Source organism: Polistes dominula, unplaced genomic scaffold, assembly GCF_049000335.1.
Source record: "Polistes dominula isolate Pdom_NZ unplaced genomic scaffold, Pdom_raw_medaka contig_77, whole genome shotgun sequence".
In the NCBI taxonomy this organism is placed as follows: domain Eukaryota; kingdom Metazoa; phylum Arthropoda; class Insecta; order Hymenoptera; family Vespidae; genus Polistes; species Polistes dominula.
The window spans coordinates 8,906,910-8,933,429 of record NW_028301152.1 but is presented as its reverse complement, the minus strand read 5'-3'; the positions used below and the strand labels follow the sequence as shown (position 1 = coordinate 8,933,429).

The 26,520-nt window shown below is 26.6% G+C and overlaps 5 protein-coding genes across 17 annotated transcripts in view; 3 read left to right on the top strand and 2 right to left on the bottom strand.

Moving 5' to 3' along the window:
* The window catches only part of TfAP-2 (transcription factor AP-2), a 203,144-nt gene extending 196,939 nt beyond the window's left edge, over window positions 1-6,205 (top strand). For all 6 annotated transcript variants that reach the window (XM_089178414.1, XM_089178415.1, XM_089178416.1 and 3 more), the window contains 2 exons: window positions 89-260; window positions 1,152-6,205. In XM_089178414.1, the coding sequence (XP_089034540.1) occupies window positions 89-260; window positions 1,152-1,289 (310 nt within the window). In that variant the 3' untranslated portion in view covers window positions 1,290-6,205. The remainder of the gene's footprint in view (window positions 1-88; window positions 261-1,151) is intronic.
* LOC107065894 (KH domain-containing, RNA-binding, signal transduction-associated protein 2) lies at window positions 2,928-13,294 on the bottom strand. 4 transcript variants are annotated; one of them, XR_001475655.2, is made up of 11 exons: window positions 12,849-13,294; window positions 12,629-12,750; window positions 12,424-12,540; window positions 11,988-12,303; window positions 11,766-11,886; window positions 11,577-11,693; window positions 10,524-10,624; window positions 9,975-10,071; window positions 7,356-7,467; window positions 7,074-7,135; window positions 2,928-7,010 (listed from the first exon to the last, which is right to left on the bottom strand). XR_001475655.2 is itself a non-coding variant. In XM_015319983.2 (10 exons), the coding sequence occupies exons 1-9, from the start codon at window positions 13,045-13,047 to the stop codon at window positions 7,395-7,397; spliced, it is 1,263 nt and encodes a 420-aa protein (XP_015175469.1). In that variant the 5' UTR covers window positions 13,048-13,294; the 3' UTR covers window positions 2,928-7,135; window positions 7,356-7,394. The 4 variants fall into 4 exon arrangements, 2 of the variants coding, with proteins under 2 accessions (XP_015175469.1, XP_015175471.1); XM_015319983.2 differs by having other exon boundaries at window positions 2,928-7,135; XR_016178521.1 differs by lacking the exon at window positions 9,975-10,071 and having other exon boundaries at window positions 2,928-7,135; window positions 12,849-13,291.
* A 281-nt stretch (window positions 13,295-13,575) lies between these two features.
* IleRS (Isoleucyl-tRNA synthetase) lies at window positions 13,576-17,834 on the top strand. The gene has a single exon (XM_015319975.2). The coding sequence runs from the start codon at window positions 13,720-13,722 to the stop codon at window positions 17,497-17,499; it is 3,780 nt and encodes a 1,259-aa protein (XP_015175461.1). The 5' UTR covers window positions 13,576-13,719; the 3' UTR covers window positions 17,500-17,834.
* Window positions 17,835-18,998: 1,164 nt separating this feature from the next.
* Window positions 18,999-21,441, bottom strand: LOC107065945 (transmembrane and ubiquitin-like domain-containing protein 1). 5 transcript variants are annotated; one of them, XM_015320086.2, is made up of 4 exons: window positions 21,256-21,441; window positions 20,174-20,499; window positions 19,794-20,088; window positions 18,999-19,721 (listed from the first exon to the last, which is right to left on the bottom strand). In XM_015320086.2, exons 2-4 carry the CDS (start codon window positions 20,469-20,471, stop codon window positions 19,271-19,273), a joined length of 1,044 nt encoding a protein of 347 aa, XP_015175572.1. In that variant the 5' UTR covers window positions 20,472-20,499; window positions 21,256-21,441; the 3' UTR covers window positions 18,999-19,270. The 5 variants fall into 5 exon arrangements, with proteins under 5 accessions (XP_015175572.1, XP_015175574.1, XP_015175575.1 ...); XM_015320088.2 differs by lacking the exon at window positions 21,256-21,441 and adding an exon at window positions 21,212-21,232; XM_015320089.2 differs by lacking the exon at window positions 21,256-21,441 and adding an exon at window positions 21,002-21,153.
* A 651-nt stretch (window positions 21,442-22,092) lies between these two features.
* On the top strand, window positions 22,093-26,363 carry Moca-cyp (nuclear cyclophilin protein Moca-cyp). Its single transcript, XM_015320082.2, has 9 exons — window positions 22,093-22,369; window positions 22,612-22,912; window positions 23,159-23,246; window positions 24,157-24,186; window positions 24,277-24,422; window positions 24,533-24,620; window positions 24,713-24,965; window positions 25,211-25,306; window positions 25,374-26,363. Exons 2-9 carry the CDS (start codon window positions 22,630-22,632, stop codon window positions 26,070-26,072), a joined length of 1,683 nt encoding a protein of 560 aa, XP_015175568.1. The 5' UTR covers window positions 22,093-22,369; window positions 22,612-22,629; the 3' UTR covers window positions 26,073-26,363.
* Window positions 26,364-26,520: the final 157 nt, after the last annotated feature.

Below are 26,520 nucleotides of genomic sequence, written 5' to 3'. Positions count from 1 at the left end.
GTAAGACAATTATTATCATTTTAAAAAAACAAGTTTCATTTTGAATGTGAATGGATTTAATTGTTACATAAATTTATCAATTCCTCAGACAAATCACCAAAGAGCTGATGGATCTTCTAAATCAGGACAGATCACCACTCTGTAACACACGACCACAACACATACTCGATCCGAGTATACAAAGACATCTAACGCACTTCTCCCTCATATCGCACGGATTTGGTAGTCCAGCGATCGTTGCCGCTCTCACGGCGATACAGGTATATATAAATAAATTTACCTGTACATTTATTTTCCTCAGTTGATCATTAACCTTTTCGTTACGGTAGTTCGTTTCATAGTTACACCTAAAAGTTGTGTGCACGTTGTTGCATAATGATAATTTTCAATTTATTTTAACATACAAAATATATTACAAGTTTCTTGAAAATATATTGTTAATAGAATTCAATAGAAAATCTCAAAAAATAGTATATAAGTAAATTAGAATTTTGTAGGTAGTTGTATACGTGAGTCGTAATATAGATGTCGGATATAGTTGGCGCTAGTAACAAAAGGGTTAAACTTATTACATAAATAATTGTATATTGATATATTATATGATAAAAATTATATTAATATAAGTTTTAATAATATTTTCAATAAATTATAATTTAATTTATTAAATCAATTAAATATTAAATATATTTTATATATTTGTTATATAAATAAATTATGAATAAATTTTTATATAATAATATTATATATATAGTATTTTATTATATATAATATATTATTATATAATAGTTTAGTATATTATATACTATTATCTTAGTATTAATATGCATATAATAATATAAAAAAATATATATATATATTTTAGGTCTACCTAAATATAAATTTTGTCCATTTTTAAAATAAAATAAAATAATAAATTATTCATAATTTAAACAATTAATTAATTTAAATTATTTTTGACTTCTCACCAACATGGTGGCAATTTGTAAACGCCATTTTAAAAATATGCCTTACCCCTAGTGACAAAAAATTGAACTAGTGTTTGTTTGAACGCACAGAATTGTTCCGGTAGACCTAATAGTTGTGGAAACATAACAAAAAGAAGATTATATCTGTAATATATTTAACAATGATGATAATTTTGATGATTGCAGAAGTTCCTAAGCGAGTCACTGAATCATCTCGAGAAGATGTATCCAGGGAATGGTAGCGGTGTGACAAGCAGTCAACAATCGAATCTTGACACGAATAAAAACAAGGACAGTTCGTTAATGAACGACATGAAAAAGTGACGCCCGGAAGACCCGCCTACCTCTAATGTGGTCACGTCAATAAGGCATTCCTGGCCATACAATTGAGAAAAGAGAGAAAGCTTTCTCTTAACCTATCACATTTGATAGAAAAGCTGACAGTGGACCACTAAACACACACTCACGTATGCACACATGCACACCACACAGCATATTAAAGCAAAAGAAAATTAGAAAAGTGCGTGGTGGGTGTTGCGCGTGTTGTGTTGTGTTCACTGAGGTTGGCTGGTCGGAGAAATTATGAAAAATTTTAATGAAGAAAAAAAATAAGAAAATCAAATGCGATTGATGAAACACATGAAAATAATACTGAGAGAAAAAAATCGATAAGGATTTATAAAGGGGAGGAAGAGAAAAAGAGGATTATTTGAAGAAAATTACCACGATGGAGAAAGAAGAATAAGGAAGGAATGAGTGTTTAAGGGGATTTCCCGAAGAAAGAAGACGAGAAGGAAAACAAAAAAATAAATAGTGCAATTTTCACGATCGAATATCGTTTTTTTTTCTTTTTTTTTTTTTATCTTTTCTCGAATTGACTTTTGCGAATCCTCATCTGTATCCGAATTCTTTGACGAACGTGGGAAAATAGTAGCACGTATATAATATACATAATATATATATATATATATATATATATATATTGATTTTTGAACATATTATATATTTTTCATTAAACAAAACAAATCAAATCAAATGTTTCCTACGTTACCTTATTGTTCGATTCGAAGGGTAAAAATGTATAAGATAAATGATTTCAATTTTGTATTTTATCCGATATTTAATTTAATTATAATTTATATATATAATCACGTTACATATATTACATTTCTATAGAAATAAAAAAGAACTCAAATTTACTTTTAATTTTTTATATATAAACATTTTTCCCTTCAAATCCAAACAAAACGTTTTCGTGTAAGAATAAATTTGGTTTCCCATCTTTTAAAAATATAAAAAACAATGATATTTATACTTAAAAAAAACAAACCTAGATACATATATATGTGTTACAAGGAGGTGATCGAAATTAAAATATTTTATTTTCTACCCTACCGATTCGCAAGTTCCTCTCGCGAGTTTAAGGGTTCGTAAAGAACCCATGTAAAAAAAAAAATAAACTAAATAGATCTCTAAAAAGGAAAGATGGGGTGAGGAGGGGGAGGAGGATGGAAAAAGAAGAAGATTTATAGGAAACGTTTATAGGAAAACGTTCGTTATCGAGTGAACGACTATTATTATTATTATTATTACTATAATTATTATTATTAATATTATTAATATTATTAATATTATTATTATTGTATTAATGGTACTAGTAGAGAGCACAAGCTCTTTGTGATATTTATCAGACATCCAAAGTGCAATCCAATATTATATTTAAATATTAAATCTCGCGTGGCGGTCACTCGCGAATTGAAAAATCCTATTAAAGTATAATTGCGACTTGTAATATTTTACAAATACTTAACAACAATAACATAGAGTGAAAGTGAGAAAGGAAGAGGGAGGGGTGCATAAGAGTCAAAAAAAATTCGTTAAAAAATATTTTGTTATGGTAAGTGTAGGAATAAAATAAAAAAAGAAAAGAAACTAGAGAAGTAGAAAAATAACAAGAAGAGATACTAAATAATTTTTTTTATTATTATTATTTTATTATTATTTTATTTTATTTTGTTTCATTCGAAAAGACCAATGGCGCTTTTCTCCTCCTTCTCGTCTGTTTAAAATTATAAAAATAAGAATAAAAAATAAAAAAGTAGATACGTTCTTATTAGAGAATAAGAAAAATAAGAAGAAGAAGAAAGAGAGAGAATGAACGAATGAACAAACAGATTGTAGAAGGAAAAGCGTAAAACTATGTATGTGTATATCCTCTATCTCTCTCTCTCTCTCCCCCTCTCTCTCTCTCTTTTCTTCTCTCTCACTCGTATATTTTTTTGTCGTAACTTGAACTTGCGGATCGATAGATGCGCGCGTTAGCCTTAACGCCATAGTAAATAGAAGAATGCAGTTTTTTGCAACGAACAATCTCATTCCTCTGTCTACGTGCAATCCCTTAAAGATCAATCGTATGTTAGTATATATATACATATATATATATATACTGAAGCTTTTTCGCATTCCTCCTCTTGACCTGATCTTGTTTCTTTCTCTGTGTATGTACATGTAGGGTGAATTCTTTCGATCTATATAAATCGTTAATTACCGAACACAATTCACCTAATTAAAATAAAACATATATATATATATATATATATATATATATATATATATATATATATATATATATATATGTATATGTATACGCCCTTTTCCTGGTGTCATCTAAAACCAGGATTCTTTTTTTTATTTTTATTTTGTACATTTTTATTAAACCCCTTTTCGTTACAAGCACTCATAAAGTTTTATAAAAAATATTTTCTTAACCCTTTGAGTACACATTTATTTGAAAATTACTTTATATAATATATAAAGTAATTTTCTTTATATTAATATATATATATATATATTATAATAATTTAAAATTAATATTAAATATATAAACAAAATCGTGATGGAGGAAATGCGAAATTGTAAATCAACATCAATATGCGAACAAACATCACCTCATAAGAACCATCTGTTAGGCTAAGGTGTATTTTAATTTATAATCACGTTTAATTTGTTATAATTATATTGTATTCTCCATCGAGCCTGAAACACACACATAATTTGTTTCAAAAAAAGGAAAATACTTCCACGTATCGTACCGCGTTCGTAAAAGTCATCACTTATCGTGTTCGTCGTGATAAAAAACGACATGAATTTTTGTATTCTTTAAATGTTAAACTATAGTACGAAAAAAAGAATTGAAGCAAAGGAAAGAAAATAATATCGAAGAGAAAAAATGAAATGAATGAAAAAGAAGGGGGAAATAAAAGAAAAAGAAAAAGAAAAAGAAAAATAGAAAAAAAATTAAATAAATAAATAAATAAATAAACGATTATCGTGCCAATATAATAAAGACAAAAGTTGCCATTTGAAATGTGCCAATTTAACGATTAAATAATGTCGATTTATAAGCGCGTTAAAAGCGAAAAAAAGTCGAATAGAAAAAATAAAATAAAATAAAATAAAAAGGATAAACAAAAGAGTGAAATAGAAATGTGGAATAGAAGAAAAAAAAGGGGACGGGGGGATGTTTAGTAGAAGACGGAATCGATTTTTCTCCGTTTTCACGTGTATCATATATATAATACGATGAAAGATCGATATCGTCGACAAAAAAAATATTACAAAAAAAAAAAATGAGAATTTAAATGGAAAATAAAAATTTAAAAAAATGCGAACAGGAATAAGAAGAAGAAGAAGTAATAGAGAAAAAAAATTAAAAAGAAAAGAAAAGAACATTGTATGAAGTACAATACCAGGTGAACCTGAGACATATCTAACTTTGTAATTAAATCTTTAGGCGTAATAATAATAATAATAATAATAATAATTATAATAATAATTATAATAATAATAATAATAATAATAATAATAATTATGTAAATGTAAGATTAGGTTCCGCTACGTTTAATTGCGTATCACGCGGACTTATGTACAGAGTATTCGAATCTTTCTTGTGATATAATCGTACATTATTAAGATATCAATCAAACCGATTCAAAAGATGGCGGATCATGACAAAAAAAAAGAAAAAGAAAATGAAAAGGAAAAAAAAAACAAAAAAAATACCACAACAAATAACGATTTACTCTACATTCCATGTTTTTTCATAGAGAGAAGAACAACAACAAAAAATAGAAAAAATAAAAAAAAAAGTGGTGTTAGCGTGTGGTCGCGAAAAACAATACGCGAGAGATGAAAAACAAAAGAAAAACAAAGTAAATAAACGGAGAAAACTATCCTCTGAACCAACCACCACCAACCATCACCATTTCCTAAAACCAGCAGCAGCAGCAGCAGCAGAACCATCACTACCATTACCATCACCATCATCATTCATCCCTTTTTTCTGCGCTCTCGATTAGAATCGTGTAGCGTTGATATTTGTGCTCTAACAAAACCCTTTCTATCCTCGAACAATTTTTGAATTATTCAAGTATTCGAGTTCAATGATTTTTAATTGCAGATTCGCGATTTTGATCAGTATAAAAAAAAACAAAAACAAAAATCAAATTTACACGATTAAATGATACTGTGAATTTCGAAAATAAACGTTCATACCTTCGATTAACGATAAAACTAAAAGTAAATATTTAAATATTTATTCGTGACATTTTCTATGCAGAAACATGCAATGAATATTTCCCTAGTAGTACAAAATATTGAAAAATATTGAATACATGTATATTTAATATTAAAAAGACATTAAATCTCTTTTAACTAATAATGTAATTTAAATACACATGTATTCAATATTTTTCAATATTTTGTACTACTAGGGTTTCTATCTCTATCTCACTCTCTCTCTCTCTTTCTTTGGGTTGTTTGGAAGATAATTTCATTTTTTCCTAACACAATAAAAGCATTAATTAATGCAAACCGGCAAATAACACGTGAGGTTGATGAGAAGTTAAATTTATCAAATTCAACTGTTTATGCCCACTTGAAAGGCCTAGGTTTAACCTAGTCTTCATTTTCACAAAAAGATAAAATGAAATTACTTTCAGAACAACCCAATATTTCTCACATTAAATAAATAACTTGCTGCAATACCGATTATTATAAAATAATTCGTCATTTGTTACTCGAAAGTTACATACGAATATTTTCGAGAATCATCGTAAACTCGTGAATCAAAAATGAATGAATAAAGAAAATCAATGAAGTAGAATACATACATTCCAACCTTTTTAGGGCCACTTCGAAATGGATTAGTTAGGAAAAAAAAAGAAAAAGAAAAGGAAAAGGGATAACGTAAACACCTTTTTATTTTCACTCGAGATTACCTTAGGGCAACTTCGTTAGGATTAAGACAATTCCAATAAATTAATACTTATTTATAATCTTTAGTAACGGCCGTAGAAAGAAAAATGAAAAAGAAAAACAAAATGAAAAAGGGAAAAAAAAAAGTATAAACAATTTTCTACCAGAATTTCTGTGCCAACCGTAAAAGAAAAAAAGAAGAAAAAAAGAAAAAAGAATGTTTGCAGAATGAATTTTGTTTGACAAGTTGGAGATACTACACAACATCAATCTAATCTTGTAAGATACTCAGATATATCTTTATTAAATATATTTGAATTTTTCGTAGTATATTATATTCTGATATTGATTATACAGTTTCATTTTTGTATATTGGTGTGAGATAAATAAATAAGGATATTGTTTCTAAACAATTATAAAAATGTCGGATTTCAGATTAGATGATCCTCTTGAGTGTGTGTGTTTATTTTATTTATTTTGTTTTTTATTTCTCAAAGCAGACCGAGGTCGAAAGATTTGAAAAAGAAAACAATGTAATTTGCATTCTGATAAAAAAAAAAACTTAAAAAAAAGCACACATTTCTATTAAAAAGACTATGGTCTCTTTTCTTATATTTCTAATTCGATTTTAATCTTTTATCCTTCAAAATATATATAAACTTTATCTTTCAAGAAAAAAAAAATAAATAAATAAAGTAAATACAATGGAAGAATACAACCCCAATGCTGCTCTGAAGACTTTAAAAAAACTCTCTCTCTCTCTCTCTCTCCCCTGCTGGACATGAACACCTAATTTTTAAAAGATACACTTTAAAAAAAAACGTCTTTATTATTAGTTTTATGCACACTGACCACTTTTAAACGATGTAATTTTCTTCTCATCACGTGTAATAAACGATGCTGTTTCTTTTTGCCTGTAAAAAGTCTCTCTGATAATTGTCACATGCGAATAATAACAAAAATGGGAATGAGACAACGTAGAAACTTAAACAAAAAAGAATATCGTATTGTGCCAATAATAAAAAATATTATCAACAAATTTTCCCATTAAGATTCATTTGTTTATCGTTATAAAGTTTCGATTATTTATGTTAAATTGATAGATAAAATGTGCATGCAACTTTGTATACTCACGTTAGTTTCATCGAGACATCCCCCCTAGAGTTCCATGAATCACAGGAGGATCAAAAATATTTCAATCGAGAAGTACGCGTTCCCACGCGAAATTTTGAATTTTCTCATACACCTAAGGGAGATATATTAAATCGAGATTAGAAATAATGTGAATTTGTTAACACGATTGATCTTCCATCATCACCACCATCATCATCTATTAAAATGGTTTATTATTTTTTAATTTATTACGTTTTAATTATACGGTCGTATTTTTGTATTAATTGGAAACATGGTCGTACGAAAGTTAAAGATTATTTATTTATTGTTATCTCATTAACGATATAGTTTGATAATAATAATTTGAACAATAATTGATAAGGTGTTAATAATTTTCACACGAATTAAAATTTGTAGATAATTCAATTCAATTCATTGACGTTTTAAAACCACAAAAAATGTATTATTAATCATTTTGGGTATTAATATTATTTTGTATTCATTTTTTAAATAGATTTTTGCGTTTCTTTTTTTTATTTTTTTTTTATTTTTTTTATTTTTATATTATATATGTGTATTCTGGTTTATGACGATTACATATATGTCAAATGAATATTATATATATATATCATTTTAAAATATTTAGAAATTACGCAAACACACACACACACACACTCACACTCATATTATATTTTATATATTAATTATTTTATATTAATTTTCCATTTTTATTCTAAACAATAATTTTTCATGCTTATTTTATAGTTCAAATTTTGTACTTAAATGTACTTAAATCATTGTTTTATATTTTTCATGTGTATACGCCATCACGTGATTTTTTTTTTAAATTTGTTTTAATACTATATTTTTGTTTAATATATTTGAATGAATAGTTTGTTTTTTGTTTTTGTTTTTTTTTATAATATTCATGTTGATCATTCGATAATTATTAAATTTACTATCATCATGGTGCTGTATATTTTATTTAAGGTAAATAATTGTCTTATTTAAATATTTTTATTACTTACAAATATATGTGTAATTAATATTAATTTTTAATAGTCTAAAGTTTTTGTTTTTGAATAAGTGGAAAAAAAGAATATGTATATGTGTGGAACAAATATATTGAGAAGATATAAATAATTGACAATTTTTTATCAATCACATAGACAAAATCAAGCATGTCTAATAAAAAGAAAATGAAAAAAGAATTTGCAATATTCGTGATATATTGTATTGTTTATTATTTCTACTTGCTTACTCTTAAATATTTATCCCTTTTATGACGATTAAACTATTAGTACACTCCCAAGAAAAGAAACGTTATACTAAATTAACAATTTATGCATTAAAAAAAAAAAGCTAGCTTAAATATTCAAAGCTCCAGTTCCCAGTATTCTCGTGCATTTTAAACTAAGTTTAATAAAAAGAATAAAATTAATCCACCCTAGTAGCACAAAATATTGAAAAATATTGAATACACATATGTATTTAATATTAAAAAGACATTAAATCTCTTTTTAATATTTATTTTTTTATATTATAATATTAATATAATATTATTTAATATTAATTATAATTATAATTTAATAATAAATACACATGTATTCAATATTGATCAATATTTTGTGCTACTAGGGCAGTTATATAAATATATTCTATTGAAATTATTTATCAAATATTATATAATAATTTATTATCTTTATTTTTTTAATACCAACATAAACCATTGCAAATCATTCTGTGAATGACGGATATATTAGTCATAGAAGGGTTAATATATTTTTTTTTTGTAAGATTATTTAATCTTAAAATAATTTGATATTTATATTATAATATTAATATAAATTAATATTTACTTTGATGAATATAATTTGAAAAAAGAATTCCATGTTGTTGCAAAAAATTATGAACTGTTTTAATACTGTAATGTGATTTTTAAATATTGCTAAAAGTAGAATTTTCATTTTGTAAACTTGTGTTCTATTAAAAACTTTAAATCTTTTTTATTTTCTTTTTTATTATTATTAATATTATTATTATTATTATTATTATTATTATCATTATTATTATTATTTTATTATTAATATTATTATTAATATTATTATTAATATTATTATTATTATTATTATTATTATTATTATTATTATTATTTGATTATACGTTTCGTCATATTAATATATTCTTATTTATCCACTGTCCGCGATAATGCTCATCCAAAAACGATATACGGCTTTAATAATAAAAAGTAAGTAAAGTAAAGTAAAGATGAATCATAAGAAAAGTTAAATCAATATGTTTTGTATGATTTACAAAATAATAAGAAAAAAAAACAATGAGTGAAATTTTATTGTAATAATTAAATCATACTTTAATGTATAAAATATTAACGCAAAATATTAATTTTTCCTTTTCCTATGGTTGAATTATAATTTAGCATTATAAGTTTTATATTTTGGTTTAAATAAAAGCCGATCCAGCATATGTTCGTTTATGGGTTTCTAATTATACGACATCATAGATCGAAGTATATTAAGAAAATAACACGTCAATGTGGTTTAAGGCTATGAAATAATATTTCTTAACTGGTGATTCATTTTAAATTGAGAAGAAAATGAAAAAACTTTTGCAGATGTTTACTTGGAAGGTCGTGTGTATGGAGCGCTGCGATATCGCGAGCTCGAGCCTGACGTTGATGTAGTCTTGTATGACTTCCATGCGCGGCTTGTTGTATCCTCTGCGAATTTTACGGATTTATGTATTTCAATTATTAATAAGTTTTATCGATGACGAATTCATTATTTTAACAAAAATCTCCCGTAGTGTAGTATTGATTAGAAATTTATCCACGATCACTCATATATTTTAATTTTTAATTTTTCTTTATGCGTTTCATCAATTTATTAATATGATTAAATTAATTTCATTTATTTTTCATTGTTAACGTATCGGTCAATACGTATATTAATAATTATGGTTTCATGAGGATCAATCATTAATAATTTTATTAATAGAGCTATTAATACAACGATTACTATTATTAGAAGTATTCTGCAGAGTTTACCAATTTTACGTTTACGCTGATCTCATTTTATTATTTATATTTCATTAAAGAAAGAAAAAAAAAGAAAAAAAAATGCATGAATATATATAAATCAGAGTGTTTAATATGAGAATTAATATTCTTACCTGGATACTCTGGCATTTCGTAATAATCATGTGATGTATGCGGCACGGGTTCTTCTTCGTATTCATAGGTAGAATATCTCGAAGTAGGATACATGTCGTCGCTGAATGATATTAAAACAAAACAAAAATAAAACCTTTATCGATCGTTTTTTTTTTTAAAAGAAAAATTACTCGCGTAACTACCGATAATCATTTTTATTTAAACTTTCTTTATTTATCGCATTAAAAGAATTCTTTGAATAAATGCAAGGGGAGTATTGATAATTACGATACAAGTTCAGAGAACTTGATTCCTTGTATGAAAGTATAAGTGGAACATTTTAAATGACAATATTTTATATGAGACTTTATTTTCAAAAAAATCAACTATGAAATTTTGTCAAATACGCAAATGGATTTCTTTGTATTTACAAGAATATTCCCTAGTAGCACAAAATATTGAAAAATATTGAATACATGTGTATTTAATATTAAAAAGACATTGAATCTCTTTTTAATATTTACAACTCTAGTAGCACAAAATATTGAAAAAATATTGTATACATGTGTATTTAATATTAAAAAAGAGATTCAATGTCTTTTTAATATTTAATACACATGTATACAATATTTTTTCAATATTTTGTGCTACTAGAGTTGTAACTTCTTATGGATTGCATTACTATACTAAATTCGAATAATACATTTATTTATTTAAATTGCTTTCCATTTTATCTTAAACAAAATGTTGCTTGTTACAGATTACAAAAGCATGAATTGCTGATATCTAGTAATCAAGTATAAAAAAACCTGTTCAATTAATTCTTATTACCAATCAATTTCATGCATATTTGACGGACTTTCATAGCTGATTTTCCCGAATATATAAAGAGCTTTGTTTTTTCCAAAAGAACAAACCTGTAAAAGGATTAACCCTATACATATCTAAAGAGTATAAGACAAAGTGTTGTATCTAACAAAATACCTAAACTAAATTAGATAAAAATGAACACAGTGGATTTGAAAATTCGCTTGGAAGATTATCTTCGGGTTCTGATCATGAACTGTACATACCTTGCAGTCGACGTATAATGACGATCTGCATATCGAGTATTTGTTGTCGAAGATGGATGATATTCGTAATCATGTGTTCCTACGCGATTATTTAAAGGCGGAGTTGGAGTCTCATAGCTTTAAAAAGAAATATATTTTTAAACGTTTCCATTACTATTTATTAGAAATAATGTACATGTTAACATTTACCCATAACTCTGATCCATAGCAGCTCGTGCACGGTCTAATATTGAAAAAATTTTAGTCTTTGCAGCCATTGGTCGAGAGATGGGTCCACGATTGGAAGGTGGAGGAAGAACAGGAGCTGAAACTGATTGAAAAATAAACAAAATTTTTGGTCTACAGTAAGTCTCCATCTTAAGGATATGAGAGATATAATAAATGTCATATCTTTTATTGAAAAGAACAAACCTCTTGATGACCTTGGCAGCGTTGGCCTGGAACTAGGTCTAAGAATACCACTTGCTGTAGGAGGAACACCTCTAACAGAAGGTCTTCTATCTTCAGAAACTGTTGAATCATCCGCCATGCTAAGTTCCATTTCTCGCATCTGTTCTTGCCGTATATTGTCGTTATTATCTGGAATTAAATATTTGCGAACCTCTGCGAGTGCAAATGCTATACGAGCATATGCTTCAGCTGGTGGAGCTAACGCTGTTATTTCTACATGTAGGTCATCCGATAGATGAGCATATTTTGGATCCAAAGACATACGACATTCTTCTTCCTGGAATAAATCATTGCGCTTTTAGTTTACTTAACAATAAACAGTAATAATAAGTATCATCGTTATTAAAATATCATTAATGCTAGTAGAATCATTTGAGTATGATGTAAGGACGTATACCTTTTGTCGATCTTTCATTGACCCTCTTCCTAAAACTGCCATCTTGCACAACGTTTCTTCTTGTAAACGTTTCATGGAATTTCCCTTTGGTCCCAATAGTTTTCCGACAAAATTAAACTACAGATAAAATGCAATAACATGTTAATAGAGAATTCATTTTATAAATGTTATTTAGTTCAAAACATATTGATTCAATATGATCCACCTTTGGATGTTCGCGAACAGGAACCAAGACTTTAACAGAAATGCGTATTGGTTTCTCACGATAAATATCAACATATTTTGGATCTCTTAAAGGCTTTCCAATAGCCTGAGTTTTTTGTATTTCTAAAAATTAACAAAAAATGTTTTATTAAACTCTAATTGCTATGTAATCTATCTATGTCAAATACACTTCAAAACAATTTGACAAAATGAATTCTTACCTTGATCAATCAAGCGAGTTGCATTGGGCCATTTTTGCGAATCCAATTCGACTTTTTCTTGCAAAAGTTCTCTTACATATTCCCCAGCCTTATCAACTTGATGATCCTTTTCTTCTTTTTTCATTGACAAATTAGAATTATTTTCTGGAGACTCCTCTCGATCATGCTGATAATCTCCATTACTTGATCTATCTGTCATTATTCTTTATCGTAGAAAATATAGATTAAAATAATAATCTCGCAATTTCTTTCAGTATGATACGAGATTAATAATCACGAATTCTGAAAGACTTATGCGTAAATAACAATAACACAATGGCTGTCCTCAGGGTGATCAAACTAACACATTCAATATCACTCAACACACTTCTGTTATAAAGAACATAATGCGCTTGCGCACTTTCTAACTAACACACTCAATTTTTTACTTTTCCTTCGTGTAATGCGCGACAATTATTTTCTACTTATTATATATATATGAAATTTACTGTTAAGGGCATAAAAAAAAATTACTAAACAATTTATAAAAATTGGACAAGTAATTAAATCACTAGCGTGAACTAGACTATTGGTGTAACGAAAGATTTTTTTTCTAAAGGTTCATGTTGATAGGTCGACATTTGACCAATCAAGTTAAGAGATAGTTTTCATTTGGATCATTTGGTTGCACCTGTTTACAAAAATTCTGTTAATGAGTACGGTACTTTAATTTCACCTGCATGTAATATTCGTAAGTTTTATATTTCTTTTACGGTTCCTGGTTCCATGCTGCAAGATTAAGTGCATGAGTTCATAACCCTACGGAATTTCATGGTAACGTTTTATAACAGACGGTGTTAATTACAGGCTCAAATCAAAAGATCATTTCAAAATGATTGAAAAATTATCAGAAACAATTAATTTTCCAAAAGAAGAAGAAATCATATTAGAATTATGGCAGAAATTGGACGTATTTCAAAACAGTTTAAAAATGTCAAAAGGTAAGCCAAAATATTCATTTTATGATGGTCCACCTTTTGCAACTGGTTTACCTCATTACGGACATATACTTGCTGGGACAATAAAGGATATTATAACAAGGTATGCTCATCAATGTGGGCGTCACGTTGAAAGGAGATTTGGATGGGATACACATGGTTTACCCGTTGAATTTGAAATAGATAAAGCATTAAATATTAAAAGTCCAGATGATGTTGCTAAAATGGGTATTGAAAATTATAATAAGGAATGTAGAAGTATTGTAATGAGATATGCTACAGAATGGGAGAAAATAGTTGGTAGAATTGGTAGATGGATAGATTTTAAAAATGATTATAAAACATTGTATCCGTGGTATATGGAGTCCATATGGTGGGTTTTTAAAGAATTATACAACAAAGGATTGGTTTACCAAGGTGTTAAAGTAATGCCATATTCTACCGCATGTAATACACCTTTGTCAAACTTTGAATCTGGGCAAAATTATAAAGACGTTGTAGATCCATCTGTAGTAGTTGCATTTCCTTTAAGAGACGAACCGGGTGTATCTATTCTAGCATGGACAACTACTCCTTGGACTTTACCTAGCAATCTGGCATTATGTTGTAATCCTACTTTTGAATATATAGAAGTTAAAGATAATAAATCTAATAATATTTATATTTTATTAGAATCTTCTTTAAATCTTATTTATAAATCCAAAGATCTTTATACTGTATGTGGAAAAAGAAAAGGATCAGATTTAAAAGGAAAACAATATGAACCACTATTTCCATACTTTGATCGATTACAAGAGAAAGGTGCTTTTGTAATATTAAATGATAATTATGTTACTTCGGAAAGTGGTACCGGAATTGTACATCAGGCACCTTATTTTGGAGAAGACGATTACAGATGTTGTTTAAATGCAGGTGTTATAACGAAGGACCAAGAAATTATATGTCCTATTGATAGTAGCGGTCGCTTTACAGATCCAGTTCATGATTTTAAAGGAAAATATGTAAAAGATGCGGATAAAGATATTATAAAATATATTCAAGCTAATAACAGACTAGTTCATAGTGTTCCAGTTAAACACAGTTACCCATATTGTTGGCGATCTGATACGCCATTGATTTATAAAGCTGTACCATCATGGTTTATTAGAGTCGAAGCAATAAAAGACAAATTATTAGTAGCCAATGCTGATACTCACTGGGTACCAGATTACGTCAAAGATAAAAGATTTGGAAATTGGTTGAGAGATGCTCGAGATTGGGCAATTAGTAGAAATAGATATTGGGGTAATCCTATACCTTTATGGATTTCTGAAGATGGTCAAGAAGTTGTATGTATTGGAAGTATTGAAGAATTGGAGAAATTAACTGGTACAAAAGTGTCTGATATTCATAGAGAAAATATAGACAATTTGACTATTCCATCTGCACGGCCAGGACATCCACCATTACGACGTATACCAGAAGTATTTGATTGTTGGTTTGAATCTGGTTCAATGCCCTATGCACAAATGCATTATCCATTTAAAGATCCAAAGAATTTTGAAGAAAGTTTTCCTGCAGACTTCATAGCGGAAGGCATTGATCAAACTCGAGGCTGGTTTTATACCCTTCTTGTTATATCTACTGCACTTTTTGGTAAAGCACCGTTTAAAAATCTTGTTGCCAGTGGTTTAATTTTAGCATCTGACGGACAAAAGATGTCTAAACGTAAGAAGAATTATCCTGATCCTATTGAAGTCGTCAACAAGTATGGCGCAGATGCTCTCAGATTGTACTTAATCAATTCACCTGTTGTTAGAGCGGAAAATTTAAGATTCAAAGAAGAAGGTGTTAGAGATATAGTAAAAGATGTGCTTCTTCCTTGGTATAACGCATTTAGATTTTTAATGCAAAATATTGAAAGATTTGAAAGAGAGGAAAAAACTAAATTTGTATATAAAGATATATCTAATAATTGTTCTAATAACATAATGGATAAGTGGATAATATCTTTCACGCAAACACTACTGAAATTTCTTCAACAAGAAATGCAAGCATATAGACTATACACTGTAGTTCCTCGTTTAATTAAATACATAGATAATCTTACTAATTGGTATGTAAGAATGAACAGAAGACGAATAAAAGGTGAAAGTGGTACTATTGATTGTCAAAATGCGTTAAATACCTTGTATTGTGTACTTTACACAATGGTTAAAATTAATGCACCTTTCACTCCATTTTTAACAGAGTTTATGTTTCAACGTTTGTCTAAACTACTTCCACCTGATTCTAATTCTAATATGGATAGTGTTCATTATCAAATGATTCCTAATCCTTATATTCATTTAATCGATGAAAGTATTGAAAAATCAGTATCCTATATGCAAACTATTATTGAGTTAGGCAGGATTGTAAGAGATAGAAAAACTATTCCTGTTAAATATCCTTTACCAAATATTATTGTTATTCATCAAGATAGTAACGTTTTGAAAGATATTGTTTCATTAAAATCATATATACTTGAAGAATTAAATGTAAGAGAATTAATAACCACGACAGATAAAGAAAAATATGGAGTAACTTTACGCGCTGAACCAGATCATAGAGTATTAGGTGCACGTTTGAAAGGAGAGTTTAAATCAATTACACAAGCTATTAAAGAATTGTCAGATGAACAGCTACAACGATTTGTAGCTACAAAGGAAATTACCCTACAAGGTCATAAGCTTGGCGAGGGTGATTTACGCTTGATGTTTAATTTTACCGGTCCAATGGCTAAACAACTTTCTAAAGAATACGAAGCACACAGCGAAGGAAATATATTAATTCTTCTAGGAATTACACCCGATGAAAGTATGCAAAATGAAGGAATAGCAAGAGAAATAATTAATAGGGTACAAAAATTAAGAAAGAAAGCTCAATTGGTGCCATCCGATGAAGCCATTGTTTATTATAAAATTCCAGATATAAATAGTAATTTAGCTAAAGTTATTCTCAGCCATAAAGAATTTATCGAAAGTGCTACTAAAACTCCTCAAAAAAATATATCTGAAATGTCTAATTATAATAATAATATTATTCTTGAAGAAATGCAAAACATTAAAGGCGTAGATATGAAACTTGTACTTGTTAAGAATACAATAAAAAGTACATGTAAAAATAATACAACGGATGTTGAACCATTTTTAAAATACGCTAATGTCCAATTAATTAACGTAACACCAAGATTTGATGCTACCAGTTGTGCAGGTACAATTTTGTTAGAAGTAGAAACAGTTGAAACTACAACTTTAATTTCGTATGAACAATTAAGACAAAATATAGATATTATATTTGGAATTTATGGAGTAAATTATGACTTATACGCTGATGGAAAATTACTTACAAATAATACGGATATTGCTTCATTACATAAAAAAATTATTCAAGTAGTTAAAATGGGCACTGAAATATTTCATACAATAGTTAATTGTAAAACTCCTAAATGTCATTTCCTTAATGTAATTAATGATACAAGAAAAACTACTATACTTTTAGAAAATCCTCAGGGAAACATTACATTTAATATGCTTGCATTGAAAAGATATATACAAGCTTTATTTAACGCAAAGGATAATGTATTTACACTTCCAGACGTATCGTCAATATTAGATTTACATGCTAAAACAATAAATATTAGTCATTCTACTTAAAAATAATATAACTTGAAAAAAGGTACAAATGATATAAATTATTCAACTATTTGATTTATTTAAAAATATCATTTCAAAAATAATAACCCCAATTTATTTATATTTTATATAAAAATTATCATTTCACGTCATATTTTTTCCATTTTTTTTTCAAATAATTAAAAAAAATAATAATTGCCTATTCTTGTATACCATCTATTGTCATACACATTATCATGTATTTATTCTATTCATAAAACTATTTATGTAATACTTTGTAAAACATGATAAGATAAAGAAAACAAAACAATTTCTTTATAAAGAAGCATGAATAAATAAACAAGACATTAATAATATGTGGAGTAATTGATTTTAAATCCGTAACATTTGTTAATGTTTTTTTACAAAATATTTTTCAATACAGCACATGAATCTAAAAAAAAAAAATATATAAAATGTTGTATAGATTTTTGTTATTTTTTAATAACACTATCCAATAATATAAGAAATAATTACATAATTGATAACTTTATTTTTTTAATGGTTTACAAAATTATAATTGAATTATTATATCGTGTATTATATTCTTATTATAAATGTTTTTTTTTTTTTTCAAAATAATTATACATATTTCATTTTAATTGCATCAATATCAAGTCAAAAGATATAACACAGAAAGAAAAATATTTAATTATATTATACACATAAAGAAGATATTTTATATATCATATAATATATTTTAATATGTAAATATGTCATCTTCATTTTTATAAAGTGACAAATAACTAAAAACTTACTGTTAAAATCATGACTATGATAATTTTGTTATTTCTTTTATAATAAGAATAGTAGTATTATATTAGTTGGAATGTCATTATGATTCATATTCACAAAGCAAAATAAAATATATCATAATTATTTCACTAATGAAGGGTCTTATTACATGCATTTGGATTACTTCAACTTGCAAAAATATTCACATTAAAAATGACTGTAACGTAAGATTAATAGATATGCTTTTTTAATGCTCATACTTAACTGTAACATATGATAAGAGTATGTATATTTTATAATTTATTTCTTTTTTTTCTAATTGTATTATTAATACATTTATATATTAATACATTTATTATTATTAACACATTTAATGGTCATTAACAAGTCAAATGCTTGTAATAATTTTTTATAAATGTATTTATAAATCAAAAATATTTTTTGAAAAATCATAATTCAATATATCTTTGATTAGTATATTAAAAATAATAATAATTATATTAATAAATACATAACAGTAAATAAAGAAATAATAACATAAAGAGCACCAGGATACAACCATACTCTATTTTCTTGGTTGCTGATCTTTTTCATAAAATAATTAACATTTCTTTTCTTTTATTTAGACTTTCTAAATTTTTTTTTCTTTTCTTTAGAGATTATCATTAAAGCTGAAATAATTCAATATAGATTTCATATCTTACTACATCATATTATACATATATATATATATATATATATATATATATATATATATATATATATATATATATATATATATATATATATATTAATCACTTGTTTGAGTTTTTTTTGTTCAGCAAAGTTACTTGTAAGCTATTAGAAAAATCACATTTTTTTTGTTTATATATTTATTCGTTATATCGATGATGTTTCTGCATAAATCAATAAGTAATACGAGAGTGCTGAAAGTCCATTCTTGTTACTTATCAATAATATTTATGATCAGTAAAATTTGTTTGAACAATTATTTGAATAATAACGTAGTAATATCAATTCACTCGATGTTTCTAATGCTATCTTGATCAGGAAAAAAATTGCTAAACAAAGGAACTGTGAATATTGCAGTGAGTGCATATAATACAATTGTAGCTGTCGCAGTAAAAAATTGGGCATAATGATAACGAGAATACCAAGCAAGACCTAAGATGAGTGCCAAAATGCTCATTAAGAGCCTACTTAAATCCCATTCATTATGTACAGAGCTGACTCCATTACCCGCAGGGAGATCTTGAAAAGTCTGTGTATTAAAATAAATCGATGAATCTTCCAATGTATGAGGTCTCGATGATGTTGTTGCTGGCCGTGGTTGATGTACTAAACAATGAACTACACAATGATTATAAAGACCACATCTTTCTAATGTTTGACTATCCGGTTGAAGCACTTGACCTTTAAATACTAAGCGCACCAACTTTTGGGAGTCAAGTTCTACTTGAAAGTGTCGTCTGAAAAAAAAATATAACGAATAAATAAAGATTATTTTTCGTTATAATTTTTACAAATAAATACACATGTACCTTTTGAAGTCTCCAAGCATTTCTTTAAGACTTCCTGTCACGACTTTTTGATCGTCATTTATAAATTTTAATTTTATACTAATTTCATTAGCATTGGCAGTTGACAAGTTGTCAGATGGACATTCTGTACTAGTACACATCGACTCTGTTAAGTTAGATTCATCTGTAGAACTTTCCTTATTAGGTTTTTCTAATGCTATTGTTTCTTCGTTATTAAATGAATCCATAGTTTCAATGAGAATTTCTTCAGAAGTTGTAGGTTCTGGTACTCTACGTAATGCTGGAGTAGTAGCATCTAATATAAATAAAATAAATAAAATTTTAAATGATAAATTTAATAAACATATTGTTGACATAACATAACTGATATACTTAAATACCTCCAACAGATGTTTCTGGACAGCTTGATTCTGAATGATTATTTTCAATAGTATTAGTTTCTATAGAATCTTCTTCTGATATTTCCAAATTACGAGATTGATTAAGAGTAATGGTGTTTTGACTTGCTCTTAGTTCTGTAATGCTTGTGCGTGTTCGATGTTGCAATATAAGTACTGTGCGTATTATTGGTTGATCAGCAATATTTGTAGAACACCAAGCAAACCAAGCTACCAATATTATACTCAAAACAATAAAAAAATCTGTAACTTCATCCCCAACACCTTCTATCAAAGACATTTTGTTTAATTTAATCTGTTGTAAGAACCTATAAAAAAATATATATATAATTTATAAATATTATAATTTATCAATAACATTTCATGTGAAATATTTGCAATTAAAAAAGTAAAATAAAAAAAAAGAAAAGTTAAATATTAATTATGCCTTTAAGGTTACATCTATTTATAGAGAGATAATAATTAAAATAACTTATAAATAATTAAACAAACTTTCAATTAATTCAAGTCATTTTTTGTTTTCTTATGCAATATATAATTGCTATTTAAGGTTAAATGTCCTACATAGAATTTTGATAAATCTCTACAATATGGAAAAATATTAATAGACAATTGCAAAGTAAATAAATAATTTCTAACAAAATTTTCTTTAAAGAAGATCAAATAAAAAGTAAAATGGAGACAACTTTTTAAATTTTAAATGTCTACACGTCAATAGAACGTTTTAAATTACGTACTAAATTAACACTTTACTTTATCCTCGATCTTTACGAGTTTGTTTTTAATGCTGTCGCAGTAAATAGAAAATACCTTTCTTATATTAATATATGTATATATATAAATTATAAGCAAATTAATACAATTAAAAAAATATAGTTGACAAAACTATAAATATCGCATTCATAAACATATGTGCATGACGCAGTAGCTAATGACAAGCAGCGACATTTATTATTTAACAAACAAGCTCATGTGTGGGCTGTTATTATTAATCATTATTAATATGTTAAAGCAATAAACCTGTGAAATGCGTATGTAGCATAAGGATAACAGCGTAAACTTACGTATCTATTTACAAACTGTTTTAAAGAATTATTTTAGGAAATAAATAGTCATCTTCAATAATGCTTTTATATGTTTGATAAATTTATATATTTGAAGATTTTATTTTTTAATTTTTTTATACTTATTTATAATAAATGTTATATATATACTAGAGACATTGGAAAGGAAAATACGTATGCCAATATATTTACTGTATATACTCGAGGCATCGATATCTTTGCTTACATTTCATTTGTGCAAAACATGTATAGTGTTTTAACTAAAGTTACTAGAAAAATAAATACGAGAAATTATTTTCCATTACCAATTTTAAATAATAGAAATCAACTATTTTATTACTGTATAATTATCTCTTTATATGTCAAATATATTTTAGTATATTTATAATAATAAAATATATTTTATTTATAACATATTTATATATATTATTTATAAAAATATTTTAATTGTAATATATAATCAAATGTTATAATTAAATAATTAGAAATTGAAACAATTCATGTAGTAACTAAAGATAAATTCTACGAATAAAAAAGCAAGGTTTAAAATTTCATGCTATTTTGTTGGTATTTAAAAAGATATTTTCTTTCTATTATAATTAATAGTGATATAAATAATAGAAATAAGTTTTTCTTAATACAGTTTTTAAAACAAATTTAATTGAAGATAAGAATTAGTAACAATTTGTCCATTAACGTCATTGGTAGATGTAACAACCAATACAATAGTGCCAATGTTAATATTCCTAGGAATTTCAATGTATAGTCTTATTCTTATGTAACTACATGATAATTGCGACAAAAATTTGTCGATGAAAAAATAATTCGCTGTAACTATCCTTTTCGACAAGAAGTACAAACTATTATAATTTCCTCTTTTCATTCCTCCATACTTTCGATGGTGATTCCATTGAAGTTTCGTTTTTAGCAAATTTGAGTAGTTCTAAAGTTATTATTAATAAATAAGTGATATTCTTTTCAAGTGTATCATTAAAATTAGTTAACTTTTAGATATATAGATGATATTTATCGCATTACATCTTGATATAACCGTACTTATTTAGCAACCATTTTTCAACGGTCTGCCACGTTTATAACGCTCTTAACGTTTTAGGTATACTTTTAAGTGATACATTTTTTTTTATTTAAATTAATATTTAAAGTGGAAATGAATGAAAAAAGTTAGATATTGCAATAATTACCATATATTAAAAATTACATTCAATTATTAATTATTTATTAGTTATAACAATAAATTTCATTTATTTATTTAACTATAAATACTTATATATCAAAGTAACATATATTTTTCTACTGATTTGAAAAGTCATATTAATATCATTTGTATTTTTTTAGGATAGAAAAAAAAACATCATGGTGAACGTCAATCCAAGAGTTTTCTTTGATGTAGAAGTAGGTGGTCTACCTATGGGTCGCATTATTTTTGAACTCTTTGCGGATGTATGTCCTATGACATGTGAAAATTTTCGTGCCCTATCTACCGGTGAAATGGGAGTTGGACAAACAACTGGAAAACCTTTGCATTATAAAGGAATTGTATTTCATAGAGTTGTGAAAGATTTTATGATACAAGGTGGTGATTTTGTAGTAGGTAATGGTACCGGAGGTGAATCTATCTATGGTGGAACATTTGCAGGTAAAAATATAAATAAAATTTAATATATATAGTGTTATATATTTGTCAACATATTTTGTATAATAATTTGAACCATTCACAAGTCAAAATAATAACTTTTTTTAGAATATTATAAAACTTTAGTGTCTTATATAATAGATGTTGAATTGTTTACTTATTAATTAGGTTTAACATCTTTAAATGACAACAATTAATTACAATAATTGAATGATGAATCTCTTTTATTTAATGATATTATTTTTACAGATGAAAATTTTATTTTGAAGCATAATAAACCATTTTTATTATCAATGGCTAATCGTGGTAAAGATACTAATGGATCACAGTTTTTTATGTAAGTAAAAGTATTAATATTTTAACATTTTGCATGTATATATAATTTTCTTAATAGATTATTTCATTATAGCATACAAAATAATATTGTAGACTATTCCTTTATTTGATACTACTGTATATTTAGTAAATCTAATTATTTCATATTTACAAATTATAAATATTACATAAATAATTTTAAAATCAATTATTCAATTACTAAAAGTGTTTTTTGTAGAGCTGTTTTTTTTATGTGTAGTTTTCATTCGTAATAATTTATCAAATATGAAAAAATTGTTTTTATATGATAAAATATATTATAAATACTATCAAATAATTGGAAAAAGAAATATAGTATATTCTAATTCTACAAATGTTACCAACAAAGTTACTTATATAATGTATTCTTGTTTTTTTATCTATTAAGATTGTTTTTGCATGTTACTATTAGTATTAAGGAACAATTTCAATGGCAATTTATGATATTTTAAATAAAATGAAAAAAAAATATATCATCTATGTTAGTTGATGGTGGTGATACCAGAGAGAAAGAGATCCAAAAAAAGGGAATTAAATTAAATACAAATAACTGGGAAAATTGTTATAATTATATCAAAGTAAAGCCAAATAATAATAATAATAATAGAATGGATTATTTATATAATTTTAAGTTTTTGTCATATTAATTATTTTTTATTCCAATAAGAGAAATGTGGTATTTGAAACATTTCTTCATTATTACACATAGGACTTGCAGAGAATCTTGAAAAGAATAGTGGTAACATTAAATGTGAAAGAATGAATAACTATAGCCATGTTTTTGTGTAGTCATGAGGGAAGGGTCTGCACACCACTACTACAACACAATGACCACTGAACGCTGGCTCTTTCTGTTCATCTCTCATCACCTTAATCATATTTTGTTGTTGTAGTACAACACAACCAGCGCCTCACCTCGACAAGTAAGTCACAAAACAACAACAAAATAAATGAATTAATTATTATACTGTATGTATGGATTATTTTTAATGAACTTTTCATTTAATTAACAGTGTCCACGTCGTTTTTGGAGAAGTAGTGTCTGGCCAGGAAGTTGTTATGCACATTGAGGGATTACCGGTTGATCGTATGTCCCGTCCATTACAGGATGCTAAGGTTGTTAACTGTGGAGAATTAGTATTGAAAACTAAAAGTAAAGGTCAGTATTATACAATTTTTTTATTAACTTTTCAAATATTATTTTTATGTATAGAAAATAATAATAAATTCTTTTAATAAATTGATAATTGATAATGCATTTGTTTACAGGAAAAAAACATGAATCAAAGCGTAGCTCTTCAGAATCAGATTCCGATTCTCATGTAGAGAAAAGCAAAAAAAAGAAAAACAAAAAAAGGTATACAAAAAGAAATTGAAATAATTTCTTTTTTTTTATCATAACTTAAATAATTCTTCTACATTTTGTGTACCATCATATTTATATTTTAGTAAGAAAAGAGCTAAATCAGAAGAAGGTGAAATTCATAATTCAAACGAAGATGAAAATGATAAGCCTCATCCACTTGTATCTGTGACAAAAATTGATCCCGACGAGATACCCGAGGTTCCAGCAAATAAATTTTTATACAGAGCTGGACCTACCAACAATGCTAATCAAAAAGAATTTCGACAACATTTTGGCAGAGAACGTATACGATTACGTAGAAAAACTGGACGTGTATTTAAAGGGCGTGGTGTATTTGTAGGTATCCCTTAGTTTAAGTTTAAAAGTAAATTTTACAATAATTCACCTTGTTTCATTCTTTTTATGTTACTAATCTATAAATTATAGAAACGATTTATAGTTTCTTGTTTCATGTTTATAATCATACACAGATGAATGGGTGAATTTGTATAAAAGGACTTAATACCAATTCTATTGTAAACATTAAATGTAAAAAATGAATAATTTATAAATTGTTACATTTAATTTTGACAAATTTTCAGCGTTATCACACTCCTTCGCGAAGTCGTTCCAGAAGTGTAACTCCACCACATTGGAAACAAGCACAAAATCGTACGATCAAATTACACGAATTTCAGGTATGTTTCTAATAAACTATAACATTTAATATAAAGATTAATATCTAATCAAATTTTGTATGTTTAGAAAATGGAAAAGGAACGATTAAAAAAGGAAGAAGAAGGTGGCAAACCTGAAGGTGATAAAACAGATAAATTTGAAGAACGTGTTGATAATGATAATTACTTAATGGAAAAATTTGAAAGTAGCGCGTGTATACCCACTGAACAATTAGAAAATAAAGAAAATGATCAAGTGGAAGAAAAAAATACTACAAATGAAAGTGTTCAAGAAAATGAGGATAATAATGTAAATAAAAATGTGGATATTAATGATTTGACATCAACCGATAAATTAGATACAAAACGTAAAAATGAAAAATCTATGAAACATGAAACTAGTCGATTTGATAGATACGATTCAAGAGATAGGAGCAAGAGACGTGGCAGTAGACGATCTAGGTCAAGAGGTCGTCAAAGATCAAGGGACAGAGATTATGATCGTAGATCTAGTCGCGATAGAAGAAGCAGAAGAAATTATTCTCCTCGTAGACGTGACTCGTACAGAACTAACAGATTTGGTAAAGTTAATTATAGATATTATGACAGACGTAATGATTACAGAAGAGGTACATCTAATGCACAACATGACACAGATGGAAATACATCTTATTTTAATAAGGATAAACCAAAGAAAAATCAGAATGTTTCTGATTCTGCGGATCAACCAAAATTTAAACGACATTCACGTTCAAGCAGTTCCAGTAGTCAGCATACTAAAGAATAAATTTTCATTTTTTTGTCTTTTTATTTTCTCTTTTCCAACACTGGCTCAAAAACGAATACAAAATAATAATACGAGGGAGGGAAAGAGAGAGAGAGAGAGAGAGCGCGAGCGAGAGAGAGAGAGAGCTATATAAAATAAAAAAATCTCTCATAAAAATAAATCTTATATTATAATGTTTATATTATAATGTTTTCTTAATTCTGTATTTGTAATAAATCATGCACACATTTTTTCGTCTGGATCTTGGTAAATTACATATAATAAAAATAAGTACTATTTTTTGGCAAGTTATTAAGGTTTTTGCGTATTTATTTAAAATCCTCAACTTTGACACTTGTATTTCATTTGTTGTTATTACTATAAATTAAATTAATAAAACATTATTCTCTTTCGTTATGTTATTATAAACATTGTAACAAAAAAAAAACCGTTGAAAGGATAAAAAATA

Bases quoted from the DNA above. Each gene is read 5' to 3' on its own strand.
- IleRS (XM_015319975.2), top strand. From the start codon at position 13,720: ATGATTGAAAAATTATCAGAAACAATTAATTTTCCAAAAGAAGAAGAA.
- LOC107065894 (XM_015319983.2), bottom strand. From the start codon at position 13,047: ATGACAGATAGATCAAGTAATGGAGATTATCAGCATGATCGAGAGGAG. The intron at 11,887-11,987 runs GTTTGTTCTTTT...TTTTTCAATCAG, and splicing joins GCTGCCAAGGTCATCAAGAG to TTTCAGCTCCTGTTCTTCCT. The intron at 10,072-10,523 runs GTAAGAATATTA...TAAAATTCGCAG, and splicing joins CGAAATGCCAGAGTATCCAG to AGGATACAACAAGCCGCGCA.
- LOC107065945 (XM_015320086.2), bottom strand. From the start codon at position 20,471: ATGTCTTTGATAGAAGGTGTTGGGGATGAAGTTACAGATTTTTTTATT. The intron at 20,089-20,173 runs GTATTTAAGTAT...TATTTATATTAG, and splicing joins TCCAGAAACATCTGTTGGAG to ATGCTACTACTCCAGCATTA. The intron at 19,722-19,793 runs GTACATGTGTAT...TTTTTTTTTCAG, and splicing joins ATGCTTGGAGACTTCAAAAG to ACGACACTTTCAAGTAGAAC.
- Moca-cyp (XM_015320082.2), top strand. From the start codon at position 22,630: ATGGTGAACGTCAATCCAAGAGTTTTCTTTGATGTAGAAGTAGGTGGT. The intron at 24,187-24,276 runs GTAAGTCACAAA...TTTAATTAACAG, and splicing joins CCAGCGCCTCACCTCGACAA to TGTCCACGTCGTTTTTGGAG. The intron at 24,621-24,712 runs GTATACAAAAAG...TTTATATTTTAG, and splicing joins AAAAAGAAAAACAAAAAAAG to TAAGAAAAGAGCTAAATCAG.